Genomic DNA, 26,651 nt, shown 5'->3' with positions numbered 1-26,651 from the left:
GATGCATTACACATGTTTAAAACTCACAAACTCAGACTTCTTTTTTGATTTATTGGAGCAATTCAAAGAATGCACTTTAGCCAGAAAACGAAGAAGCCAAGGATAACACCTTAGTCTGTGAAACCAACATGTTTTCCCATCACTGTCAGATTCCTAAGCTGTCAAGGTTATTCCCTTTGTTGGTCTGTCCATTCTGAATCTCTGTACGCTATTAATTTTATTTAACACTAACTTACATAGTGCCCGTTACGCACCAAGCACTGTTTTGAACTGATTCGATCCTCGCATGAGCCCTATGAGGCAAGTATTATCCCAGTTTTACATATTGGGAAACCGAGGGGCAGAGAGGTCGATTGTCTTGATCAAGGTCGCAGGTCACATGACTAGAAAATGGCAGGGCCAGGATTTGAGACCAGGCAATCCAGCTCCCATCCTTGCAACTCCTAACCATCCCTTTATGCAGTCTTCCCACCAGGCTCCGCTTTGTGTTCCTGGAGTATTTGGTGAAGGAGGCCTGTGTTTGTTATGGAATTGATAACTGCCCTAGAAGCTGTACTTTTTATTCCAAAAACAAAGGAGCTCTTCAAGCATAAGTTCACATCCCTTGAATCCTTTTTCTAAAGGAAATGTAGAAAACTGCATGGAACGTGGTGCTGAGGGGGACACTCCGATGTCTGTTTCAGTCAACCCTTTTATTATTTTTTTAATATTTATCTTAATTGTGAGAGAAAGAACGAGAGTGGGGGAGGGGCAGGGAGAGAGGGAGATACAGAATCCAAAGCAGGCTCCAGGCTCTGGGCTGTAGCACGGGGCCCGACACAGGGCTCGAACCCACGAACTGCGAGCTCGTGACCTGAGCAGAAGTCGGCCGCTTAACCCACTGAGCCACTCAGGCGCCCCTCAGTCGATCCTTTTAGATAAGGGAAAAGGTTATATACAGGCCAAGTACAGCTTAACTCAGAGTAGCTAAGGAGAGCCCTCAACGACAGAGAAGGATGATGGATCTGGGACGGAGGATTGAGATAGGCATGGAGACCCAGATTCTAACCATGTGCCTTCCTCCCAGAATAGACATCCGGAAGCTCTTCAAACAGGAAGTGTTTGTTTGCAGGCCTGGGAGTGTCTAGTGTTCTTGTGGGCCCGAAGAGATGAGACACTGAACACACCTGCCTAAAAGGAGTTTAGGGTTTACTCTAGCTGGGGAGCCCAGGCACTTGAACAAGCACACGAACAAGGCAATGAAACAAAGTGCTCAGTTGAGCCCGTGTAGTAATTAGATGTGAGGCCAACATATAATAAGGCGCTAATTGTGCAGGCCAGGCATCAAGGGGGAGAGGTAAAGGCCTGCCGCCAGCCACTCGCAAGCAACAATGACATTACAGAGGTGGAGTAAATCTGTCCCACCTAGCCTTGGTTAATTAAAGCAATAAAAGCCAGTTACAGAAGAGCTTGGGGCAATGCTGAGTCTGTGGGGTCAAAGTTGCAGAGAGCTCTTCAAAGCCCAGCAGGGGAACATCTTCTTTCCAGTCTTTAAGAGAGGTAGCCAAGTTCTAGGCTTTTCTTTACCTTTGCATTTTCACAATCAGCCCAGCACCCCAGAAAAGCAAAAGTGAGCGACCCTGTTTCCCTATAGAACTGTTTCCTTTAAACCCTCTGATTTGTCCTGCCTGTACCTTGTCTGAAAACACACTCGATGTAAATAACCTGTCAGTCAGGCCAGCAGGTCTTGCTCTTCTAGAAATTACAACTTGTAATTCCACTGGTAGAAAAATTGATAGGAATACATGGGTGACGCTTATTCTCATTAGAGGAAGGGTCTTCACGTGTGTTTCATTTTGAGAGGGCAGCGGGGCGCTTCTTAAGTCCTTCATTAGGGCACGTGTGGAAAAAAAGGGGTCCCATATTCTGATTAGCCAATCTGGAAATACTTAAGCACACTTACACATGCTGATAGCCACAGAATCCAAACAGAAATGGTGGAGTGAGGTCTGGATATTGACCTGTTGGGGAAAAAAAGGAAGCAAATGCCATGCCTCCAGTTTCTTCCTGGTTTTGCATGTTTTCATCCTTTGCTTTCCTCTTTGAAAGCGGATTTCCAGAAACAACGGCTAGGTCATTCCTGGCTGTGAACTCTGAAGGTAAGAAGGCTCCAGTTCCGTGTCCCACCTAGTTCAGATATTCTTCCAAGAAATGCAGGGAAATACCAAGAAAACTCCATCTTTTCTCTCCTCCAAACTAGAACCTTCCAGGGATGTAGAAACTTGACATTTGAACCCTAAATTTTCTGGGCCACCCGAGACATGTGAATTTCTCCTTGTCAGGGTCTGTGGGGATGGAATGCCTTTGGGTGGGATAGATACCTCACCTTAGAAAAATAAACCTAGCGGGACAAAGGCAGTTCTGGCCACGGTTCTGTTGCAGTAAGTATTGGCTTTGCTATGTGTGTGTTCCTAAGCCAAGAAATAGCAGACAATCTAGAAAGGCCAGATGATGAGGAAACTAATGATCTGTGGTGGAAAGACTACTGGGTGTCTACTCCAGTGATCTGGGCTTTGCTGCACGTCATTTTTTCTGATTTTGAGTAAGTCAGTTAACCTCTCTAAGCCTGATTTTACCCTAAAATTTGTATCTTTACCAGACAGTAAATACAGCTCAGAACCGATCATGGATTTACATATACTTAAACAATGAAAAATGATCATTAGATTTTAAGGTTTCTCTCTTTGGGGCACCTGGGTGACTCAGTTAAGCATCCGATTCTTGAATTCGGTTCAGGTCATGATCCCAGGGTCATGGGGTCAAGCCCCACATCAGGCTCTGAGCTGAGTGTGGAGCCTGCTTAAGATTCTCCCTCCCCCTCCCCCCAATTCGCACATTCTCTCTCTAAAAAGAATAAAATAAAATCTATTACAAGATTTCTCTCTTTTACCACTTGGATGCATTTTGATAGTGCTTTTTCCACTCTGAAAAAAAAAAGTGAATTAACAAACGGAAATGGTAATTACATGCCATACTTTAAAAAAAGAAATTTTTTTTTTAATGTTTTATTTATTTCTGAGACAGAGAGAGACCGAGCATGAGCAGGGGAGGGGCAGATTGAGAGGGAGACACAGAATCCGAAGCAGGATCCAGGCTCTGAGCCATCAGCACAGAGCCCGACGCGGGGCTCGAGCTCATAGACCGCGAGATCATGACCTGAGCCAAAGTCGGACGCTCAACGGACTGAGCCACCCAGGTGCCCCTACATGCCATACTTGATTGAAAAACTGAACACGCTCAGGAAGATTGCTAACAGTTATTGGTGGATTTCTGTTTGAATATTAGCAAACAACGAGGAAAGGAAGTTAAGGGATGCTTTTGGTAAAAATATAAAACCCAAGAAATTCACAATGAAAATATTGAATTTGTTCACGAGAACAAAGGAATCAGAATCTCAACCCTGAAAGGGATCTTAGCAATCAGCTCAGTCTTCTCTCTTGTTTTGTAGAAGACGACACTGGGGCTCCTGGGTGGCTCAGTTATTTAAGCATCTGACTTCGACTCAGGTCATGATCTCACGGTTCGTGGGTTCGAGCCCCACATCGGGCTCTGTGCTAACAGCTCAGAGCCTGGAGCCGGCTTCAGATTCTGTGTCTCCCTCTCTCTCTGGCCCTCCCCCACTCATTCTCTCTCTCCCTCAAAAATAAACATTAAAAAATATATAGTTATGGATGAAGACACTGAGGTCCAGGGAGGGCAACTGTCTTGCCGGAGATCATGAGATAGGAAGCTGTAGGAGTGGGAATAGAATTCTGGCGTCCTGACTCCAAGCCCAGTATTCATTTAGCACTAGCATCCATCTGTCTCCAGAGCCCTCAAATAGGTGCCAGAGAGCCCGTTGCCTTGGTAGGCAGGGGCAACGGACTTGGACAGCCTTGTTCCTTGGTCCCGGGCTCCTCCAGGGCTCTGCTCTTGCATGGCACTTACTGATGTCTGGGATAAGTGGTATCAGACATCTGAAAGCTAAATGGCTGTCCTGCTTGTGGCCCGGTGCCATTGCAGTGACTGTTTTCTCGTTCTCTCTCGTAGCTCTTCTCCGATCCCTCCAAGGGCTTTGGCTTTTAGTCTTTCAAAAAGCCAAGCTCTTGCCTGGGTGATGTCACAGTGGCTGCTTGTCCGCACATGGCACAGTGTGGGGACAGGTGCCGTTTTCAGCACCCTCAGGTGGGACCCTTTGCTGCTTGGTCTCTGCCTAGCATGGGGAGGGGGGGCTTTCTCCCCGAAAAAGCAGCGTGCTGGAACTTGGCCCCACAAGAAGCATTCCCCACCAGAAGCAGGTTTGAGGGACCCAATCTTAGGGTGACTCTCCTGGCTGAAGCTTCACATCCTTCCTGCTTCCTAGGTTAAGGCAGGATCAGCCTTCCAAATGTTCGCCGGTGCTCAGCCAGGGCCCCACCTGAGAGGACAGAATGCTTAAGTTCAGGCCTGGGGCCTGTGAACGCCCCCACACGTGGCCCAGCCGATACCGCCACCTCCTCGTAACCGTGTGTGGGCAGGACACCAAACAGTAAGTCCCCCAAGGTCACGGTGGAGGCCCCAGCACACCTCTCCCTTTGGTTTTCTAGTCATGGGGCAAAATGAATGGTTGTAGTGAGGCGTAAACAGTAGGCTCTGGAATGAGAGCAGGCTTGGGAGCGTACCCTGTCACCTGCTTCTTAGAAATAGGAACTCAGCGGGGCGCCCGGGGGGCTCAGTTGGTTGAGCGTCCGACTTCGGCTCAGGTCACGATCTCACACTCTGTGAGTTCGAGCCCTGCGTCAGGCTCTGTGCTGACAGCTCAGAGCCTGGAGCCCGCTTCAGATTCTGTGTCTCCCCCTCTCTCTGCCCCTCCCCAGCTCATGCTCTGTCTCTGTCTCAAAAATAAATAAAAACATTTTTAAAAAATTAAAAAAAAAAACTTGCTCAGTTGGTTGAGCATGACTTTGGCTCAGGTCATGATCTCACGGCTTGTGGGTTGGAGCTCCTTCATCAGGGTTCTGTGTCAGCACAGAGCCTGGAGCCTGCTTCAGATTCTGTGTCTCCCTCTCCCTCTGCCCCTCCCCCACTCATGCTCGCTCGCTCTCGCTCTCTCTCTCTCTCTCTGTCAAAAATAAATAAACATTTAAAAAAAAAAACTAAAAAAAAAAAAAAAAAGAAATAGGAACTTAGGCAAATCTCTCCATGCCTCGGTTTCCGCATCTCAAAGGGGGATGGGAAAGCCAGGGTTTATATCGACAAGATAGAGTAGATGTGCAGATCAAACAGGATGAGACATGTCTAGTGCCCAGCCCGATGCCTGGCAGGTAGTAGACACCCAGGAAGAATCCGGACCCCACCCTTACATTCAGCGTGCCTACCCGAACAGAGGCCAGAAGGCACTTCAGGGCCAGATGAGACCACTGCACCTGATTACTAAGGGTTCACATTCAGTGAGAGTAACACACTCCGACCGTGTTGAAGGTAGCTAGGTTGGTGATACATTGTTACCTTTGGAAAGAGTTTGCTGCTAAGTTGCAGATTTCTGGAAGGAGTTCCTTCAGGGAGATGGCAGCACAAGCCAGTGGTAGATGCCGTCCACTAGACCGAGAGGGGAAGTTAGCCCCCTCTCTAGATGTTTTTTTGGAAGTTGAACTCACTCCTGGGGCTTTATTTCTTTTTTTTTTAATTTTTGTTTTACATTTACTTATTTTTGAGAAACAGAGCGAGACAAAGCATGAGCGGGGGAGGGGCAGAGAGAGAAGGAGACAATCTGAAGCAGGCTCCAGGCTCTGAGCAAGCGGTCAGCACAGAGCCTGATGCGGGGCTCGAACCCACGAACGGTGAGATCACGACCTGAGCTGAAGTCAGACGCTCAACCGACTGAGCCACCCAGGTGCCCGTAGAGCTTCGTTTCTTTACCTATCTATAATGCGGGCTGGACCACGGAGCACCTCGGTGCCTTAGTCAGTTGAGCGTCTAACTCTTGATTTGGGCCCACGATTCGTGGGTTCAAGCCCTGTTTTGGGCTCTGTGCTGACAGTGTGGAGCCTGCTTGGGATTCTCTTTCTCTTTCTCTCTCTTTTTCTTTCTCTCTCCCTCTCACCCACCCCCCAAAAAACAGGCTGAACCAGAGTTTGGAAGAGGTCAGGTAATTCCTACAGTCTCTTTCTGAAAGGCTGTGTGTTAAAAAAAATTTTTAATGAAATGGTTTATCTATGTCCTCCCTCATCATAGGCATTTAGTTCATGTTGGTGCATGCCTGAAGACAGCACTGCATGTTTTGTCTAAAACTTATATTTTCGACAAAATCTCAAATGGGCTTCGATTTCCTCATCTATGGAACAGAAGGAGTTTGACCAAAATCGAATAGATGGTCTTTAAGGTTCCTTCCAGCTCTAAAATTCTGGCCCAGACAGTGATTTTTATTTATTTATTTTATTAAAAAAATTTGTTTTAATGTTTATTTATTTTTGAGAGAGAGAGAGAGAGAGAGAGAGAGAGACAGAGAACACGAGCAGGGGAGGGGCAGAGAGAGAGGAAGACACAGCATCCGAAGCAGGCTCCAGGCTCCGAGCTGTCAGCACAGAGCCCGACGCGGGGCTGGAACGCACGAACCACGAGATCATGACCTGAGCTGAAGTCGGACGCTTAACTGACTGAGCCACCCAGGCGCCCCTGATTTTTATTTATTAATCAGTTAATCTTAAGCATGGTCTTGTTTAAAGTCTCGTGAATTTTCCACATTGTCATCACATATCACGAAGCATACCTAGAAAAGGAGAACGTAGAATGTGTTACCCAAACAAGTGTAGTTCCTACTGATCCCCAACGTTTGTGCCCTATGTTACGGCATCCTATATGCGGGTATGTGTTTCTTTAATAGATCTAGAAAGTCACGAGGTGGTGAACTAGTGGGAGGAGTGTTAGCCCCCATGAGCTGTCCAAATCCCAGACTCTGTTCTGAAACGAAGGCCTACTGTTAGAAGTCTGCGTGTGCACACAAGTGGGTCTTAAAAGAAGGTGTGGCCAGGGGTACCTGGGTGGCTCAGTCAGTCAAGCACGGACTTCGGCTCAGGTCATGATCTCACGGTTTGTGAGTTCAAGCCCCGCATCGGGCTCGCTGCTGTGAACACAGAGCCCACTTGGATCCTCTGTCTCCCTCTCTCTTTGGACCTCCCCTGCTTGTCCTTTCATCATAAATAAATAAATAAATAAGAAAGAAAAAGAAAGAAAGAAAGAAAGAAAGAAAGAAAGGCCAGTTATGAGGCAAGAAGGCAAATTTAGCTTACTGACCACTACCTGATTTTCTCCGTAAACGTTAATGTCGATAGGATTTGGCTTGGGGATGTGATGTTTTACCGTTTTGTTTTGTTTTCTTTAAGTGTTTTGTTGAAGGTTGAGTATGTCAGAAGACAAGAGGCGGGCAGAGCGTGACAGACCCTCCACGGAGGGAGGAAATCGTGTAGACCTAGAACAGGCCGGGTGCTTTCCCTGCCTGGACACCCTCCTTGGCTGGCAGCTTGTGATACAGATGATAAGGCACCTTTCCTTTGAACCACACCCTTACCTTTTGGGGAAAAAAAAGTTTAGTGACTCATTTTGTTTTTGGTTTTGTTTTTATTTTTTTTTTTATTTTATTTTTTTTTTTTTCAACGTTTATTTATTTTTGGGACAGAGAGAGACAGAGCATGAACTGGGGAGGGGCAGAGAGAGAGGGAGACACAGAATCGGAAACAGGCTCCAGGCTCTGAGCCATCAGCCCAGAGCCTGACGCGGGGCTCGAACTCACGGACCGCGAGATCGTGACCTGGCTGAAGTTGGACGCTTAACCGACTGCGCCACCCAGGCGCCCCTTTAATGAAATATATCAAACATAGTGACTCATGGCTCATTCTTTGTTTTTCTGAGAACCATCTAAAAATGGGCATAAAACTGGGACTCCTGGCTGCCTCAGTCGGTAGAGCTTGCGACTTTTTATCTCAGGGTTGTAAGTTTGAGCCCCACACTGGGTTTAGGGCTTACTTAAAAATAAAATCTTCGAAGGAAAAATAAATGATAAAAAATGGGTATAAAATTTGCAACCCTTTTAGATCCTAGCACAAATTAAGAGAATTGTAGCTCCGATTAATTCGTCTTTTACTTTGCTTCAGGTTCCTTTCTAAAGCTTCTAGGATATAGACCATTTATTCATCTTTGAAATTGTAGGGCTGGCTTTTGAACGCTTTTAAGTCTATCACTCTGAAATGTGAGAAATTCTAAAAGAGGCAGACACCATATTCTTGAGACAGTGGAATTTAAACCAGGAAGGTTATTGATATACCCGTTAAGATGAATTTCTTAACATTAAGATGAATTGAGAAAAATGGTAGAAATATCAGAAAAGATGCTACTTTCTTCCAGGGGGCCTTTTAAGGGATTGTAGGGGTAGACAGAGTTATTTAACTGCAGTAAAAGTTCAGTTGGTGGGGCGCCTGGGTGGCGCAGTCGGTTAAGCGTCCGACTTCAGCCCGGTCACGATCTCGGCGTCCATGAGTTCGAGCCCTGCGTCGGGCTCTGGGCTGATGGCTCGGAGCCTGGAGCCTGTTTCCAATTCTGTGTCTCCCTCTCTCTCTGCCCCCTCCCCCGTTCATGCTCTGTCTCTCTCTGTCCCAAAAATAAATAAACGTTGAAAAAAAAAAAATTAAAAAAAAAAAAAAGTTCAGTTGAGAGTGCAACATTTAGGGCAAGTTCAAGAGGATACAAGACAAGCCCCCCCCCCAACGGCAATTCAGCATAATACTAGATTTATTAACATGTTAACTATTCACCTGAAACAAATTTTGACCTAAGCTAAAAGCCTTCTAGTTAAGGGTTTCTACTACCTTGCTATGTTCATGACATCTGCTCAAGAGGGGATGAAATTGAGTTTCAACTATATAGTTCCCACTTGTAGGGATCCAGAAAGCTTAATCCTTAGAAAAAAAAAATTTTTTTGTTTTTTTGAGTATTTGGATGATCCTTTTCTCTATGTCAAGGGAAAAAAATTGCACCTGATTGGAGCTGATGAAGCCAGACTGCAGACAGATATTTCATACAAGCCATAATGGTTGGGTATGTTTATGCTGCTTTAAATCTGTACAGTCCCAAAACCTTCTTCTATGCTATGGGTGACTGCATGCGTGGATGTGAGAACGTGAGTGGGTGTGGTGTCTTAGGAAAGTAAAATTCACAAAGTACTTCGAGATGCTTCTAAGGATTTTAGATCTAGCTCCGCTGATCCATGACTTTAGTATAGGATCTTATGTCATGAAAGCCGCTGAAGTTGGCAATCTGAGAGGATCTGCCGTCCCTGGGACCCTTGTTGGATTGAGAACAGTTGAGTTTGGGGACTCTGATGCATCCATCACAGAACTTGGATGTCATGGCTTTGATCCTGGCGCATAAAGCCTGGGCTTTGGGTCAGTTGTCTTAGGGCACGTGATGGATTTATAAGGATTTGCTCCTCCTTCAACAAACGATGATTAAGTCCAGGCACTAGATCTGGACTCTTCCCATCGCTGATGGTCAACCTGCAGATGGGCCACTGTGAACTTGGCCTTAGCATCAGCCTCTCAGACCCTTTTGGTGTGGCTCCGCTGTGGATGGGCAGCACGGGAACTGAGTCGTAAGTGGCATCCCGCAAAGCCAACGCCACACCCCAGTCCCTGGGGCTTGTAGGGCCCCGGGCTGCGTTTCACTAACCACGTTTGTGTCTGCCTGTCTGCGTGAGTGGAAGGGCACACTTGTGGTCAGGGATAATGAAGCACGTGAGTTATTGATGGATCTGGAGGCAGTTCTCCGGACCAGATGCAGTGGCATGTGTTTTGGTTTTTGTTTCAGGGAATTAACACTAATTTCAGTCATTTCGTGCTTTTTGTTTCTGAAAGTCTAAGAAGGAAGGCTAGAGGATTTCCTTAGGTTTACCCCACACTGCCCCCGACAGAGCTCAGATGGTCATTCGGCCAGTGCATCTTCCTTCTCGCGTGGATCTCTAGCTCTAGGGAGCCTCAGAAGTCCTCTGCTTCTGTGAATCCACCTCGGACTTCCTTACCCCCAGGGCTTAGTCCCTCTGCCTTTCTGGGCCTCGCCGCACTCCTCTGCCAGGCGGAAGAATAATTACTTCGGGCCTGAATTACGTGTGGACAAGCCAACTCTTTTTAATGCTACAGAACCCTTGGCCAAAAAAACACAACACAATTACTATAATTAAAATTGCAAAATGATCACTGTGTTCAGTCTTTCTTCAGAAACAACATGGAAGAGGAACAGAAAACCTCCTTCCACCCAGCTGGAACTCTCACCTGTTGCCTGAGTGCCTCTCTGTGCTCTTTGGCCTCTGGTGGACTCTGAGTGTGTGCACACTCACGCACAGCACCCTGGACATCCGGCTCCCCCAGGCTGGATCACCACTCCCCCTGCCTTTGGGCAGAACACTTCACCTGGCTCCGTGGCCTGCTCAGAGCCCCTCCCTTTAGATGTCCTGGCCGCGAGAAACCCTATTTATCTCACTTCTGGGCTTTGTTTGCTTTGGGGTGGTGCTGTTTGCCTCTCCATTGTGCTGTTCATTAGAAACCTGCGTGTTAGGATCATTGTGGGGTGGGTCTGTGCAGTTTCTGTATCTATTCACTCAAGAAATATTGATTTGAGCATACACTCATGAGATACCAGACTCCAATGCTAAACGAAATGGGACCTGCAGGTTAATAGAACAGAGCAAATAAGACTGATCTTAGCAGATGGGAGCTGGGAGAGATGAATGGCAGGGCCCGAACAGGGCAGCACACACACATTATTGCCCTCACCATCCCTTGTGTGGGAGCCCCCTGCATAGTTCCTGACATATAGTGGCTGCTCCATGAATATCTTTCTGAATTGAAACAAATTGAATTGAAGACAGAGTTAAGAGGGTAAACAGGGCGAAGGAATGAGATAAAAGGGGTGGAGAGGGAGAATGGAGGAGGCTGCCCCTCCGAGGGCATGAGCTGGCAGGCAGGATTGAAGCCTCCCCCCCCACCAGCCTCCTTGCGTGTGCGCCCCAGAGGCCCGAGCAAACACTTCGTGCGCGCCCCAGAGGCCCGAGCAAACAGTTCTGCCCAACTCTTGCAAGCAAGGACTCTCACGTGGGGAGTAGGTTATGGGCAAAGAGCCACTTCTCACCCCCAAGGATTAGAGTTTCCCCAATTCAAACTAGAAAAGGAAAAGAGGTCAGTGTTTGGCTTTTCGAGTGTTGTCTTCAGAGGTAGAGTGAAGGGGAAGGTGTGCAGTTTGCTCCAGGTGAGTTTTCCCCCGTGTTTCTCAGATTCTCAGTTGGCTCATTGAAGGAACAAATCCTTACTGGCACACTACTTCATTGCTCTTAAGGGGCCTGGGGGTTAGGTGCACTTTTTTTTTTTTTTTTTTTTTTTAATTTTTTTTTGGGACAGAGAGAGACAGAGCATGAACGGGGGAGGGGCAGAGAGAGAGGGAGACACAGAATCGGAAACAGGCTCCCGGCTCCGAGCCATCAGCCCAGAGCCCGACGCGGGGCTCGAACTCACGGACCGCGAGATCGTGACCTGGCTGAAGTCGGACGCTTAACCGACCGCGCCACCCAGGCGCCCCCAGGTGCACTTTTTATAGCAGTATCCCTTGATTGGTTTTGAGCAGGGTATTTTGAGACTCTAAAGTGTGGGTTAGAGTGTGAACTTCAGCCCAACACTTGGTGTGTCTAGCTCTGCCTGGTGTGCCCTTGGCCGAGTGCTTTCCCAGATCGCAGACTGTCCCTCACCAACGAGGGGCAACAGGACAACAGAGCTCCTCTATACACATCTGGTCCCGCATTGTTTAAGGATGGAACATTCCAGTTATGGCCCTCCACCTACTTCATAGTCCTACTTGCTGCACCCTCCACCATCTAGAATATGGCCATGCCCCTGAAAGTAAGGCACACGGGGCCTCCAGAGGTGGGCCTTTTACTCAAGGCATTTTACTCCAGCATTCGCGTAATGACACGCATAGTAAGTGGCCACTATGTGCCAGGCCCTGGGCTAATGAAAAGACGTCCAGCCCACAGGAACTGTTTGGTGGGAGAACATAGCACCTTCCTAAAGTCCTGTTACCTAAAAGGAGTACCCTTCTGTTACAAAGAAATCTAATCGTGGTTTAGTTCCATTTGTTTTCCGGCCTTCGGCCCGTCAGTGATCATAAATGGACAATTTGTCGGGAGTCTCTGTAGACACAGAAATGACAGTAGCCAGCAATGGAACAGGAAGACAACCATACAAAGGAGACGTTGGAATTAAAATTATAGTAGTCTGAACAGGCCAGCTGGTGTGAGGCCGAGAGCCCACAGTGAATCTCTGTAACCCCTGAGGACATCATTACCTAACACACTCCAGTAATTGATGCTCTGGGTAATGACCTTAAGTCACTCCAAAGAAATGGACGGTTATTGTACTTAAGACAGGGACAGCTATCAGTAGCTTTTTTTTGTCTTTATCTTACTTGCATTTTTTATTTTTCATTTCTAAATTTTTTTTTTTAACGTTTATTTTTGAGACAGAGAGAGACAGAGCATGAACGGGGGAGGGGCAGAGAGAGAGGGAGACACAGAATCGGAAGCAGGCTCCAGGCTCTGAGCCGTCAGCCCAGAGCCCGACGCGGGGCTCAAACTCACGGACCGCGAGATCGTGACCTGAGCTGACGTCGGACGCTTGACCGACTGAGCCACCCAGGCGCCCCAAAAATGGGTAAACATTTAAAACACACACACACGCCTTTCTGATCATTGAAGAGTTTGATGGAGCACACAAGTGAGCTGACGCTCAGGCTGCAGAGGACAGGAGGTTATGCTGCCACAGACGTTGGAGGGGTGGGGCGAGTTGTGACCGACCACCAGTGTCACACTGAGCTGCTCAGTGGGTGGCTAACAACGGCCTGAAACCGTAGGTCAGCAAACTTCTGCACAGAGCTAGAGAGTAAATACTCCAGGCTTGCCGGTCAGCCAGCTTCCCTCACAGCTGCTCAGGGGTGCCAACGCAGGGCAAAAGCAGACATAGACAGTATGTGTCCAAATGGCATGGCTGTGGTCCAATACGACTTTATTGGTTTAGAGCCTGAGTACCCACAAATCTGTACGGCAGCAGGAAAAACCAAGAGAATAACATGGGCATTGTCAAAATGGGGAGCTTTGATCAGCTTTCGAATCGCTGTGGGATTTCATGGGATTTCAGCCTTCCACCTGTTGGCTTTGGGTTGAGCGGAGCTTGGAATTTTAGAATTTGCTGGGCCCAGGTCGAGTCCTAGACATCCCTGTCTACGAGCTCCTGCTGTCCTTCCGTGTGGTGCTTCAGAAGGTATGCTTACATCTTTAATGCCTCTGAGTTGTCACTGGCAACACTGATTGCCATTGTCTTGTGGACAGCACTGGCTTGCTTTGTTAGAAGATTCTGGTTGGTGGCCTATTGGGAACTGCTGCTCTTACTCATACTTGGGACGGTCATTCCCTGTGTGTTGCGACTTCTCTTTCCTCAGCTCCCAGCATAGGGTACCCAGCATGTGATAGTCCCTCTTGAGTATTTGTTGAGTCGATGTTGCTTTGGACAAGTACACACTATGCGTTTAGCTGCCTTTCGGGCACCAATTCTCCGCCGTGCTGGGAGGGGAGGCCCTGGCCTTGTTCTTTCATTATTAGTCTGTGCAACGTTTGACTCCAGAACGTCTGTCATTTTGAGTAGTAGTTACTGCTGTCCCCTCTCAGCTTTCTAGACACATCCGTACTCGTCATGATGGTAGCATATTCAGTCCAGATGCTCTTTCTCTGTGGGGGAAGCAGGCAGCGGAGGCAGAAGGCAAAGGGTGAGAAAAAGCCGACACAACCATTGAAAGTTTGCACTTGCCCTTTAGAGCCACGGTCTTCAGAAAAACCCACATCGCCAGTGCTGCTTTTGAACGATTTCCTCTGCTACGAAGTGAGTAGCGTTCTCAGAGGACCAAGATGTCCTTTGCTGTGCTGCGGACTGTGCTACGGTGGCTCCTCCGCGGCCCCGCCATCAGGGTCAGCCCCCCGCCGGCACAGTGTCTGACTGAGAAACCCATCTGGTGATGCAACAGGCCGCCACGTGTACGATAAAGAATCGGAGGAGGGAAATCTGTACTTGCTATGTTTTGTGGCGCGTGCCGTGGACAGATAGACTTCATTATCGATCCTTAGCTATTTCATTGCTGTCTCCAGAGACGCGAGCTGCAGCCGTTAGGAAAAAGGGGCGTGTTGCTCAGCGCTTGTTTAGGAAGGAATGGACGTCTTTCCTAGAGACAATACGTGCGTGGTGTGTGAGGGCTATTCCAGGCCACGGGATTCATCACGGGCACCTCCTGCTCCATCGGCCCTCACACCAGCCCTTTGATGAAGAGGCTGGGATGAGGAGGCAGGTGAGGCGACCAAGGCTCATGGAGCCCCACAGCCAGGCGGTGCGGACACATTGTTGGACTCATTGTCCAACATTCTCCACTTGACCCCGTCACCCAAGAGGAGGGCAGAGCTAAGGGAGTCTCTTATTCCCGGAAAATCAACCGTTTTGGCCCTAGGATTAAAAAGCCTGGTTTGTTTCGAGAACCTTCCCTATCTAGGTTTTGCCTTTACCATCAGCTAATGCAGTAGTAAGTTAGCATGTCTTTTTTTTTTAATTTTTAATGTTTATTCATTTTTGAGAGAGAGAGAGAGAGAGAGAGAGAGAGAACGAGCGGGGGAGGGGCAGAGAGAGAGGGAGACGCAGAATCTGAAGCAGGCTCCAAGCTCCAAGCTATTATTAGCACAGAGCCCCATGTGGGGCTTGAACCCACAAACCATGAGATCATGACCTGAGCTGAAGTCAGACGCTCAACTGACTAAGCCACCCAGGGGCCCTCCCCCCCCCCCCCATAAGTTAGACTGCAACTTAATGGTTGCAGCTTAAGCCTGGTTCTGGGGAAGCAGGTACTCTCGTTCTGCTCATCCCTGTTAACCGCAGACAGCCTCAACATCAGTCTCTGGGTTTGTCCTTGGTGTAGAGGCAGCAGTGCTAACACTGAAGAGTTTTCCCAGAGTGCTTGGCACTCTGTGCCCCATCTTGCCTTTGAAGTCACAAGTGGAATATAATCTGTTGAGACACTGTCTTCCCAGCAGATCCCTAACAAATGAAGAGATCTGCGTTCTAGTCCCACTTCTGAGCTGGTGTCCTGTGTGTAGCTGTTGGTCTGGCTGACCTTGGGTGAGGCATTTGCCCTTCAAAGGCTCCCTTTTCATTATCTGTCATGCGAAGGCTTTGGGCAAGGTGGCCCTATTTTGCAAAGGCTAAGTTAACTCTCAGAAGTAGGAAGAGAGCTGAGAACTCACTTTTTTTTTTTTTTTTTTTTTAAAGGAAACTCTGTGCCCAGCGTGGGGCCCAGACTCACAACCCCAAGGTCAGGAGTCACATGCTCTAGTGGCCAGGTGACCCAAGAACTCACATTTTATTTATTTATTTAATTATTATTATTTTTTTTAATGTTTATCTACTTTTTAGAGAGAGAGAAAGTGGGGGAGGGACAGAGGAGAGAGAGACATAGAATCCGAAGCAGGCTCCGGGTTCTGAGCCGTCAGCACAGAGCCTGACGCGGGGCTGGAACTCACGAATCGCGAGATCGTGAGCTGAGCCTAAGTTGGACGCTCAGTCAACTGAGCCATCCAGGCGCCCCAAGAACTCACATTTAAAAATTTTTTTTTTAACATTTATTTATTTTTGAGACAGAGAGAGACAGAGCATGAATGGGGGAGGGGCAGAGAGAGAGGGAGACACAGAATCGGAAGTAGGCTCCAGGTTCTGAGCCATCAGCCCAGAGCCCGACGCGGGGCTCGAACTCACGGACCGCGAGATCGTGACCTGAGCCGAAGTCGGACGCTCAACCGACTGAGCCACCCAGGCGCCCCAAGAACTCACATTTTAAATGAACAGAAGGTTTAGGCGGCTTTCCTGCAGGAAGTTCGCACATCGACACTCATGGCTCACTTTGGAAAGATAATTTTGTCAGGTCTCCTTGATAACAAGACAACACCAAATTTCTGGGTTCTTTCTTCTCTTCCAGATGCCAGTATGGACAGAATAGCTTATGATGCTTATCCCCACCCACCACTTCCGAGACATTGAGCGGAAGCCAGAATACCTCCAGCCGGAGAAGTGCGTCCCACCTCCCCACCCCGGTCCTGTGGGAACCATGTGGTTTATCCGCGACGGCTGTGGCATTGCCTGTGCCATTGTCACCTGGTTTCTGGTCCTTTACGCGGAGTTTGTGGTCCTCTTTGTCATGCTGATTCCATCCCGAGACTATGTGTACAGCGTCATCAACGGAATCGTGTTCAACCTGCTGGCCTTCTTGGCCCTGGCTTCCCACTGCCGGGCCATGCTGACGGACCCCGTGAGTATGTCTGGGCTTGTTTTGACCAGCCCACACTCTGCTCCTCTGGTCCTGGCATGGCCGCAGCCTGCATGTTCCTTCCCCTGGACCTTGGGCGTGTGGAGATCAGGAGGGCCAGGGCTGGGGTGGGGAAGTGGACTCAGGGCCCCCGGAGGACGCCATCTGTGCCACAGCGTATCCGTTTTGGTCGAATGATTCTGTCCGTATACTGATGTAGACGTTAATGGAGGCTGCTCTGGGAGAGCTCCGGTCCAGGTGAAATCCAGCCTCTAGTTAGAAAGGCTCAGCCCGATAAGCATGGCGACTGGGGGCCGGTCATCAGAGTGGCAAGCATGCTCGGGGGCCGGGGGGAGTTTGGTCAGGCCGGGGCTTCCCGGTGAAGACAGGACTGCAGCTAGGTGCTCTCGAAATTAAAGCCGTATCCAATTCCAGGAACCTGCACGGAAATGGCCTTCACTTTGTTTGGGCGAGGCTCGCCTTTTCCTGAAAAGCTGGACAAGCCTGTTTCAGGCCGCAGCAGGTGCCTCTTGGTGAATATCTGTGGGGAAAGCGGTGGTGTTCTGCCTGAGGACTTAGCGAAATACACCAGCTGTGCAAGTGGCCATGGAATGTCGTGTACCCTGGCATTAAATCCTCTGTTCCCGTTCATTATCTTGTGTAGGGAAAGGACAGCGCGTGATTTGATAAAGACCTCCTGTGGCTTCATTGTTTGAGTGCGTAGGACGAGTGTGTTTAAATTAGGAAAGGGAAGACACCGCACAGACTTTGTTTCTGTGAGCCCCGGGGAAAGCAAACTAGAGACCCTGGGTCCCGGGCTGGTTCCCTTCTCAGAGGGCTCCGTTTCGTGCGGGTTCCGGTGGTGGGTGTTACCCCATCCCCCGGGGAGAGCAGCTTTCGCAGCTCAGTTCCGCGTCCAGATAGCACCTCTTCTCGCGCCAGGACCATCTGCGGGGTCACCAGACGGTCGGCGCCTGAAGGAAACCAAGTTCAGATTTCCCCTGCTATCTGAGAGTAGAGAGTTCCCGGGAAACCTTTCATAAGCTAGAATCACATAAAGCGAAGAAGCAGTTGCCGTTTTGTAAGAGCAAAACACCCTCTTCAGATTTGTTTCGGTTGGCAAAAACAGGTACTAAAGTAGGTCTCTCGGAAAAGCAAAGCGACGTAAGGAGAACGGTTTATAATTGAGGGGAAGCCTGCGCCCGGTTACGATCGGGGCGCCCTCTGTCTAGAGAAGACGGGTGAGGCCAGCCCTGTGCGACTGAGGCTGTGGCGGGGGAAAGCGCCAGTTGCCATGGAAGAGCAAGGGCGGGGACGTTCACCAGTCTAGGCGGCGATGGCTGCTCGGCACACCCAAGCCAGGTCTTGTGAGCGCTGCGTATGCTGTCGGGGGAGGTGACGGGCGGTAGGGAGGGAGGACACTGATGGTGTGCCAGGCAGAGAGAGTAACATGGACGAAGACACAGGAATGCAGGCATGTGGCTCCTCGAGGCCCCCAGGAGCCGTTTGCGATGGTGGGAATTTAGGAGGGCGATAGGTTTGGGCTGGCGGTGTGGGCGGAGTGCCAAAGCAGTTGGGTGACGAGGGGCAGTCTAGAGCCCCTGAGGATTTTAAATAAAAGAGTGGCAGCGTGCCTGGGTGGCTTAGTCGGTTAAGCGTCGGACTTCGGCCCAGGTCACGATCTCATGGTTGTGAGTTTGAGCCCCGCATCGGGCTCTGTGCTGACAGCTCGGAGCCCGGAGCCTACTTCGGATTCTGTGTCTCCGTCTCTCTCTCAAAAATAAATGCACATTTAAAAAAAAAAAAAAAAGTGGCAAGATGCAGGTGTCATTTTACAGGGATCACTCTGGCAGTGGTGAGGAGGAGCCCTGGGGGCACCGCGGGATGGGATCCAATGAATGGCATGTGCATTGAGTGCCTCCTCTGTGAAAGGTCCTTTTTGAGCAATGGACACAGCTGTGAGCAAGTCAGACCAGACGCCCCTGCCCGCCTGAAGCTCGAGTCCTGGCACAGGGGTCAGGCAGTGAAGACATATGAGAACAAGGGAATTTCAAACAGCGATGAGTGTTTTAGAGACAATCGAAGGGTGTGACCGAGGTGATGTGGCAGTGACTTTTCTGCGGCGCAGGGGGCCTTCTTTACCTGAAGGGAGTCTGAGAAGACCTCAGAGCAGTGCCACCTGACTGAGACCACGAAGCTGTGAGTCAGGCAAACGAAGCTTTGAGGGCAGAGCCTTCCGGGAAGAGGAGAGAGCAGGTGCAAAGGCCCAGAGGTGGGCGCGTGCTTGGGGTGTTTGAGGAACAGGACTAAGACCTGGGTGACCAAAGCGTGGTGAGTCGGGGCAAGAGGAGCCAGAAGAGGTGGATAGAAGCCAGATTGGGCAGGACCCTGAGGGCCTCACAAAAGCTTTGGTCTTTACCCTAAATGCAGCAGGAAGCCATCAGAGAGGCATGATGTAACCTGATTTTTTTTTTTTAATGTTTATTTAATTTTGAAAGACAGGGAAAGAGACAGAGTATGAGCAGGGGAGGGGCAGAGAGAGAGAGAGGGAGACACAGAATCCGAAGCGGGCTCCGGGCTGTCAGCACAGAGCCCAACACGGGGCTCAAACCCATGAACTACGAGATCATGACCTGAGTCGAAGTTGGACAGTTAACCGACTGAGCCACCTAGGCGCCCCGGCATAACCTGATTTTTAAAACGACAGTGCCTTGTGCTTGTGATGGAGGTGGGGCAGAGACCCAGGAAGATCACCGGGATTGCAGTGGCCCACACAGGACGGGGTAGCGGCTCAGACCAAAATGGAAGCTGTGAATCTGGGCAGAAGCTATTGGATTTGGAGTATCTTTTAAGCCACTCATTCTCAAACCTGGCTACACATTGGACTACTTTAGGGAGCTTTGAAAAAGTACCGGTGCCCGGGCCCCGCCCCCAGAGAGTCTGCTCTGATTGGTTTGGGGCAGAGCCCTGGGTGTTGGGGGGCTTTAAAGCTCCCAGGTGTCCCTTGTGTTCAGCTAGGTCTGAGAAGCTCTGTGCAGAAGGGTTGATTGACCGAATGGAGAGGGACTGGACAGTGTGCCGTCCAGAGCCTTCGCTTGAGCAGCTCTAGGGGATTATTGGTGCCATTGAGTAAATGGGAACATCTAGGAGAACACATTTTGGAGAGAAATCAAAGCTTCTGTTCTGGCCAACTGTGTATTACACGTAAGCAGAGATGCCAGGTAAGCAGTAGGTAGCCAGGTGGAGGGTCAGGATCAGACAGCAGGGTTGAGGTCGTTGGTGTCTAGAAGGCATGTGAGTCAGGGAACTGGATGTCAGGAGGAGGGCAGCTGGAAGGCTTCTGCCCTGGCATTCACGCCTGTGTCCTTTCACCCCATATTGACTTGCGTGGCCTCTCCAGGGATCTCCCCGGTCTAGCCCCTTGCACTTGGATGCAGGAGCGAATGGTTCTCATGGCTGCCGATCCCAAATGAATGAGAACCAAAGACTGTTCCCCAAACACCAGTCTGCTGCTCATTCGTGTGTTTCGCTAGTGGCCCCAAAGAAAACTGGGCCCCAAAATGAAGCAACTCAAACGTGTCCTAAATACATGCCCCATCTCACCTGCCTTTCCCCTCCCAGCACATGACATGTTATGCAAAACCCGGTGTGTACAGAGAGAGAGGGAGGCCCTGGGGCCGAGTTGGGAGCCTAGATCTCACACTGAAAACAGATCAACCCGGGGCTCCTTGCTAACACTGCAGGGGGAGTCTGTTTTTAGAAAGGTGTCACTGAGGGGTCTAAGGAGTTCCCTAACAGGATTATAATGTTTTGTATCTCAGGAATTCGTGCTGTATACGGTCCTGCAGGAGAACCTGTATGCAAAGGTTATAAACAACATCTAACAACGTATGCATTGTTTCCCATTTGGGTTTGTTAGTATTGCTGGGTTATAATTAAAGGCAAAAAGTCTCTCACAGTCTTCCGCAAACAGTTAACAGACCGCTTCCAGCTTTGAAATTCTTCCTGCAGTCGTAACAATTGCAGTTGAACAGTTGCAACCACCCCCAGCTTTCTGGACCATTTAGCAATCATTTCCTCCAACACAGTAGGAAATGGGTCCATGTAGAGCTTGAGCAGAAAAGGGAAGAGGGAAATGGCACACAAAGGTGTGAATGGCCGCCTTGGAGGTGAGGTTCCCATGGGAAATGGGGTAAAAAGGACAGGCCTGGAAGGAGAGAGAAAGAGGCCAAAGGGGCCTCACTTGGCAGGGGCGCTGGCCTAGAGGTCACAGGGTGTGGGCAGAGCACAAGTCAGATCGGTGTTTGGTATCTGGTGCCCTCTCCTTGCTCGCTCTAAGAGGATGTGATGTCATCAAGGAGCTTTTTGTGTTCCTGAAACACTTAAGAGGTCCAGAGAGGCTCTGAGTGCCTGGACTCAGAAACTCTTATCTTGGTGCCGGTCTCCCTCCCCGCCCCGCCCCACCCTCCAATTTCATCACTTCTTCCTTTCCCTTTGCAAATCCATTTCAGTGCCTCATCCTGTGAGCTTCTTCAGGAATCCCGAGGGATTCCTGTTAACATTTAGATCTGGGACAATGTCTGTCTCCCGGAAGCTGCTTAAAGCTGGAAGGCGTAGCTTGTCTCTTTCTGTCCTGGCTGCCAGGAAGCTCAAAGCTAAGCGCTTCATAATCTCGCAATAATTGTGTAAACCCTTTTGGTCATTTACTAACTAATCGTTTACTAACCTCATTATAAACTATCTCAAATCTGAGGGGCTCCTGGGTGGCTCAGTCGGTTAAGCATCTGACTTCAGGTCAGGTCGTAATCTCGCAATTCATGAGTTCAAGCCGCTCGTCATTGGGTTCTCTGCTATCAGCACAGAGCCTGCTTGGGATCCCCTGTCTCCTTCCCTCTCTGCCCCTCTCCCCTCAAAAATAAACAAACATTAAAAAAAATTTATTTGATTTTAATTTTTTTTAATGTTTATTTTTGACACAGAGAGAGACAGAGCATGAGCGGGGAAGGGGCAGAGAGGGAGGGAGACACAGAATCCAAAGCAGGCTCCAGGCTCTGAGCCGTCAGCACAGAGCCCGACACAGGGCTCGAACTCACGGACCGCGAGATCGTGACCTGAGCCGAAGTCAGACGCTCAACCGACTGAGCCACCCAGGCGCCCCTAAAAAAAAAGTTTTTTTAATTATCTCAAATCTGAGATTTGACAAAGGAGGCCTATAAATCAATTTAACTACATTGTTAAGGAAAAGAAAATTCATCAGTCTGTCTGCTGCTGCCTCTCCCTCCCTTTGAATCCCGTCTTGTGAACACCTTACTGTAGACAGACCTCGCGTGACTATCCCAGACCACTGCAGGCCACTGATTTCGGTTCCAGCTGCCAAAACCCATCCATGGATATCAGGATCCATCGTGCAGTTCGTGTGTTCCCTCCTGGAGCCTCTCTCAGCGACGTTATCGATCGCATGTTGCGTGTGGAGTCAGTTAGCAAGTACAGTAAACCCTTGTGTCCTAGCATAATTCATTCCGGGAACATGCTTGTAATCCAAAGCACTCGCATATGGAAGCGAGTTTCAAGAACTGTTGGCTCAGTTGTGATCACGCGACGTTCTGCATCACATGCCGCTCACATTGCAAGACATCACTCATTTATCAAGTTAAAACTTACTAAAAATGTTTGCTCATCTTGAGGAACGCTCGCTGAAAAAGTTACTGGCCATCCGAGGTTTGATGTATTTACTTGGACCAGCGGCAAGATGGCGTGGTGGCAGGCCCGCAGAAACAGAGGAGGAATAGCACTGGGCCCTCCCCCCAGCATGCCGGGTGAGGGTGGAAGTACTGACCCATTCCCCAGGTCAGGGGACTTGCCAGATCAGGGGGTAATTCGAGCCGGCTGCTACATCCTCCCTCATGCCAGGCAACATCTCGTAGCTGTCACGGAGCAACTTAGAAGAGAGAAGCGAGTGACCCATTTAGGGATTACCTACCTCCACCTTTCTGTGAAGGAGACAGGTGGCCTGTGACACAGGCCTGAGGCTGGTCACCATGTTCCTGGCAGAGCTGATGGAGAGAGAGTTTCTGCCTGGACAGCAGGTGTGCTCACATCTCCCTCCCAGGGCCCCTGTAACACTTTAGGCAAGTTTCATCCTTGTTGCTTCAAATACATGAGGATATTGAGGCCTTAGATTTGTTGGTATTTCTATGGAAGTTTCTCTGTTGCTTTTTTTTTTTTAATGTTTATTTATTTATTTTGAAAGAGAGAGCACAAATGGGGAGGGGCAGAGAGAGAGAGAGAGAGAGAGAGAGAGAATTCCAAGCAGGCTCCATGCTCTCGACACAGAGCCCACCTCGGTGCTTGATCTCATGAACCGCAAGATCATGACCTGAGCTGAAATCAAGAGGCGGCCACTTAACTGACGAAGCCCCCCAGTCACCCCTCTATTACTTTTCATCATGTCCTTTTTACGCCATCATGTTGTCCTAGATACTTACTGAAACGGGCCTGCTTCAGTTTTTGAGAGAGAAAACATGCACACACGTGCACATGCACAGGGGGAGGGCAGAGAGACAGAGAGAGAGGGAGAATCCCAAGCAGGTTCCTTGCTGTCAGTGTAGAGCCTGATGCAGGGCTCGATCTCACAAACCGTGAGATCATGACCTGAGCATAAATCAAAGAGTTTGACCCTTAACCACCTGAGCCACCCAGGTGCCCTGATACAGGCCTGTTTCAGTCTTAATGGTAACATGCTGATACAGTTGTTGGCAGAATAATATTTTGGCTTGAGGGCAGTTTGAAAAAGCCTCTTCAGGGCTCTTAACAGCAATGTCCGATAAATACATACGTTGTCTTCTGATGGAGGTGAGGGCTCTAGACTTGGATTGCCTGGGTCTGAATCCTGGTTCTGCCATCTGTTAGCCATGGCACCTTGGGAAGTTGCTTCATTTCTTTGCTTTAGTTATCTCATCTGTAAAATGGGTAATAACAGTCTCTGCCTCACAGGTTTATTGGCGGAATTAACTGACAAAACACAGTAAGGCACGTGGAACGGTGTCTGGCATAGAGCACTCCGTAAATGTCTCTTGTATCATCATTATCATTCAGCTTGGTTTGTTGAATACACGCTCCGTGGCAGGCCCTGGGCAATTCACTGGGGCTGCAAGTTGAGAGACATTGTCTCTATCCTCCAGGAATTTATAGCTGTGGAGGAGAGATCAGTGTGTACTTAAACGATCCGTGTTGAGACCAATAAATACAGGCTGGAACAGCACAAAAGCCAAGTGATGGCTTCTCTCTTGGGTGTGGCCTGGGGCCACGAGGAGGAAGGCGGAGGAGGTGATCCCTGAGTGGGTTTTGGTTCCGGTACAAGAGGCGAACAGGCTGGGCAGAGGTGCTGATGTGAGTCCCTGGGGGGTACAAGGTGAAAGTCTCGGAGAGCATGGTGCCTTTGGGAAGCCGCAGGTGGTCCACAGCCGGGGGACTGCTGGGGCAGGGACAGGGGGAGACCCTGGGTCAGTGGTCTGAGGCTGCGTTGTGGTGGCCCTGCTCGAGCCCTGACCGGGAGCTCGGACCCTGGGCCGGGGGAAGGCTCTGCGAAGCCTGTGAAGGTGTCCAGGCAGGGAGAATAGTAGGATCAGATTCCCATTTTAGAAAGTTTACTCTGGGAAATAGGAGAACAGGCCGGGGTGGGAGGTGGCTCTAACATCTGGGGCGCGTGAGGATGGGCCGGAACAAAGGCCGTGACAGCGGCTTGGAGGGGAGGATATGGGATTCGAGGCACGGTTTGGGACAGGAGTAACCTGGTGGAGTAGGAGGGGTAAGGGGTAAGCGAGGGTAGATAGAGGCGCCACGGACCAGGGAAGTGAGAATGGGAGGGGCGGTTTGGAGCGAAAGGAATGGATTCAGTTGTAGCATGTTGAATCTGGGGGGTTGGTTTTCCTCGGTTTTAATGTCTCTTGAACAGCCAGGTGGAGATGTCTGCAGCTCGAAAAGAGGCCTGAGTTGGAGCCCACGATTGGGCATCACCACTGGGTGTGATGGGGGAGGACTGTCAGCAGGGGACGGGGCTGGTGGGGGATCCCTGAGGAACACCGGGGTCCAGCACGGGTAACAGCCCAAGGGAGAGCAAGAGGCAGGGGGACACCCAGAGGGAGCAGAGCAGCCTCAGGAGAGAGTGACAGAAGGAGGGACTGGTGGTCACAGGAGATCCAAGGGAGTTGAGGGCCTAGAACCGACCTTTGGGTTTGGCCACAGGGAGTTGCTCAGTGACCTGGTGACAGGTGTTCCTGGTGTGAAGACGACAGGCACCGGAGAGCAGTGAACCAGAGTCAGGGAGAGATAGTAGAGACAGAAGTGCACACGACCTCGACAAGCTTAGCTGTGAGGGGTGGGAGGGCCCGGAGTGTGCGCACAACATGAGGGAGAAGCTTTGAGCTAAAGGTCTGGGGCCCCTGAGGGCCAGGATTAGCCGGGACCCTCACCCTCCAAGCTGGTAGTTTATCCCAGCTGCCTCAGTTTTCTCTGAAATAGAAAAGGAAGTAGGTGGGGGTTGAGGAAGGTACTGGAAGTTTGGGCTAGCCCCTAAGGGGAATGATTGACAGAATCATATCACACCTCCCTGCCCCAGATTTAAACGGATTCCACTACGGGACCAAACATACATTTGAGGAACGTCTGAGTATCATGGGCCTATAAATTCTTTAGTGTCTTAACTTGCTGTGTGCACGGAGAAAAGACTGGAAGGATATGCTCCCAAATGTTGATTATACAGATCTCCGGGTGATACAATCAAAGGGTGGGTTTTTCCCTTTTAATTTTCTCGTCTATTTTTTTTTAATCATGAAGAAGTATTACTGTGGAAATGAGGGGGGGAAATCGGTACATTGTGGTCTGCCAGGCTGCAGAAGCCTGGGAGCCTCAAGACAGCCCTGTGAGATGCGTAAGGACGGGGGGTGGGGGTGGGCGGTTCTCAGTAACGCAGGCGTCACAACATTGGCAGAAATGTCTCGGCAGGCCTACCGACTCCCTGCCGTCTGTCCAGAATGGTACAGAACGAAATTCCTTACCATGAACTAATCACAGGAAGTTCTGAAGTCTGTGGAGATAAGCACAGGAGAGAATATTAAGGAAGGAAGGAAGGAAGGAAGGAAGGAAGGAAGGAAGGAAGGAAGGAAAGGAAAGGGAAGGAAGGGAGGAAGGGAGGAAGGAAGGGAGGGAGGAAGGAAGGAAGGAAAGGGAAGGAAGGGAGGAAGGGAGGAAGGAAGGGAGGGAGGAAGGAAGGAAGGGACGGAGGGAGGGAGGAAAGGGGAAGGGAAGGGAAGGGAAGAAAGGAAAAGACGTTGGAGGCAAAGGCAGGAAAGCACCTGTGTCACAGGATCCTCTGTCTCAGGGACTGGCCCAGCTGGCCTCTGGGTCTGAAGGATGGACTTGCTGGGCAGATGGGGTCTTGCCTGGAAGGGAATGAGCCTTCTAGGGGATTTATGTAAATAGAGTCCTGCTGGAGGGGACAGGCTTTTAAAAAAAGCTGAACTGTGGGGCACGTGGGTGGCAGTTGAGCATCTGACTGTGAGCTCAGGTCATGATCTCACAGTTCGTGAGTTCGAGCCCCGCGTCGGGCTCTGTGCTGACGGCTGGGAGCCCGGAGCCGGCTTCGGATTCTGTGTCCCCCTGTCTCTCTGCCCCTCCCCTACTCGCTCTCTGTCTCTCTGTCTCTCTCTCTCTCTCTCAAAAATTAATAAACGTTAAAATAAATAAATAAAAATTAAAAAAAATAAAAAGGCCGTGCTGTTACATGATGTGCCCTGGTCTGGAATAGCAGGCAATAATGAGAATACCGGAAGAGAGTTCCGATTGCCCTTTGCAGTTTAGGGTTTTCCTCTTGTAGGCCTTTACGTGGGGCCTCCTGAGGTTTACAGCAAATTCTGGGACCTTAAAAACTGGAAGTGGAGGGAAAATAGCGACCTGAGCCCTCATTTAGGAAAACTCTGCCTCATTGATTTATCTCCTTGGGCAGACGGTGTTCCTTAGGGCTTTTCCTTTGTGCATGAGGAGTGACATCCAGTTGTGGTTTTGTGCCTTCAGGATTCATACAAGTTCACACGGTTGCCCAGACTCAATGACCTTTTGCATTAAAGAGTATTAATGTGGCCTTCTGGGCTTTTGTGGGGCCCTCTCTGCCTGGGCCAGAGCCCTTCCCAATCCCCTTTTATTTTTTTATTTTTTCAAAGGGTTAAGAACAT

General features: G+C 49.7%; 1 protein-coding gene across 8 annotated transcripts in view; it reads left to right on the top strand.

Annotated features, from left to right (window-relative positions):
* The window catches only part of ZDHHC3 (zinc finger DHHC-type palmitoyltransferase 3), a 60,412-nt gene that overhangs the window by 2,299 nt on the left and 31,462 nt on the right, over positions 1–26,651 (top strand). For 7 of the 8 annotated variants that reach the window (XM_047826963.1, XM_047826942.1, XM_047826972.1 and 4 more), the window contains exons 1-2: positions 4,218–4,546; positions 16,096–16,425. In XM_047826963.1, coding sequence (XP_047682919.1) covers positions 16,120–16,425 — 306 coding nt within the window. In that variant the 5' untranslated portion in view covers positions 4,218–4,546; positions 16,096–16,119. Of the gene's footprint in view, positions 1–4,217; positions 4,547–16,095; positions 16,426–26,651 lie in introns of those variants that run through there. The other variant, XM_047826953.1, reaches the window with a different exon arrangement.

The sequence above is a fragment of the Prionailurus viverrinus genome, chromosome A2, assembly GCF_022837055.1.
Source record: "Prionailurus viverrinus isolate Anna chromosome A2, UM_Priviv_1.0, whole genome shotgun sequence".
Classification (NCBI taxonomy): Eukaryota; Metazoa; Chordata; class Mammalia; order Carnivora; family Felidae; genus Prionailurus; species Prionailurus viverrinus.
The sequence above is the reverse complement of the archived record's forward strand: the minus strand, read 5'-3'. Positions and strand labels throughout refer to the sequence as shown.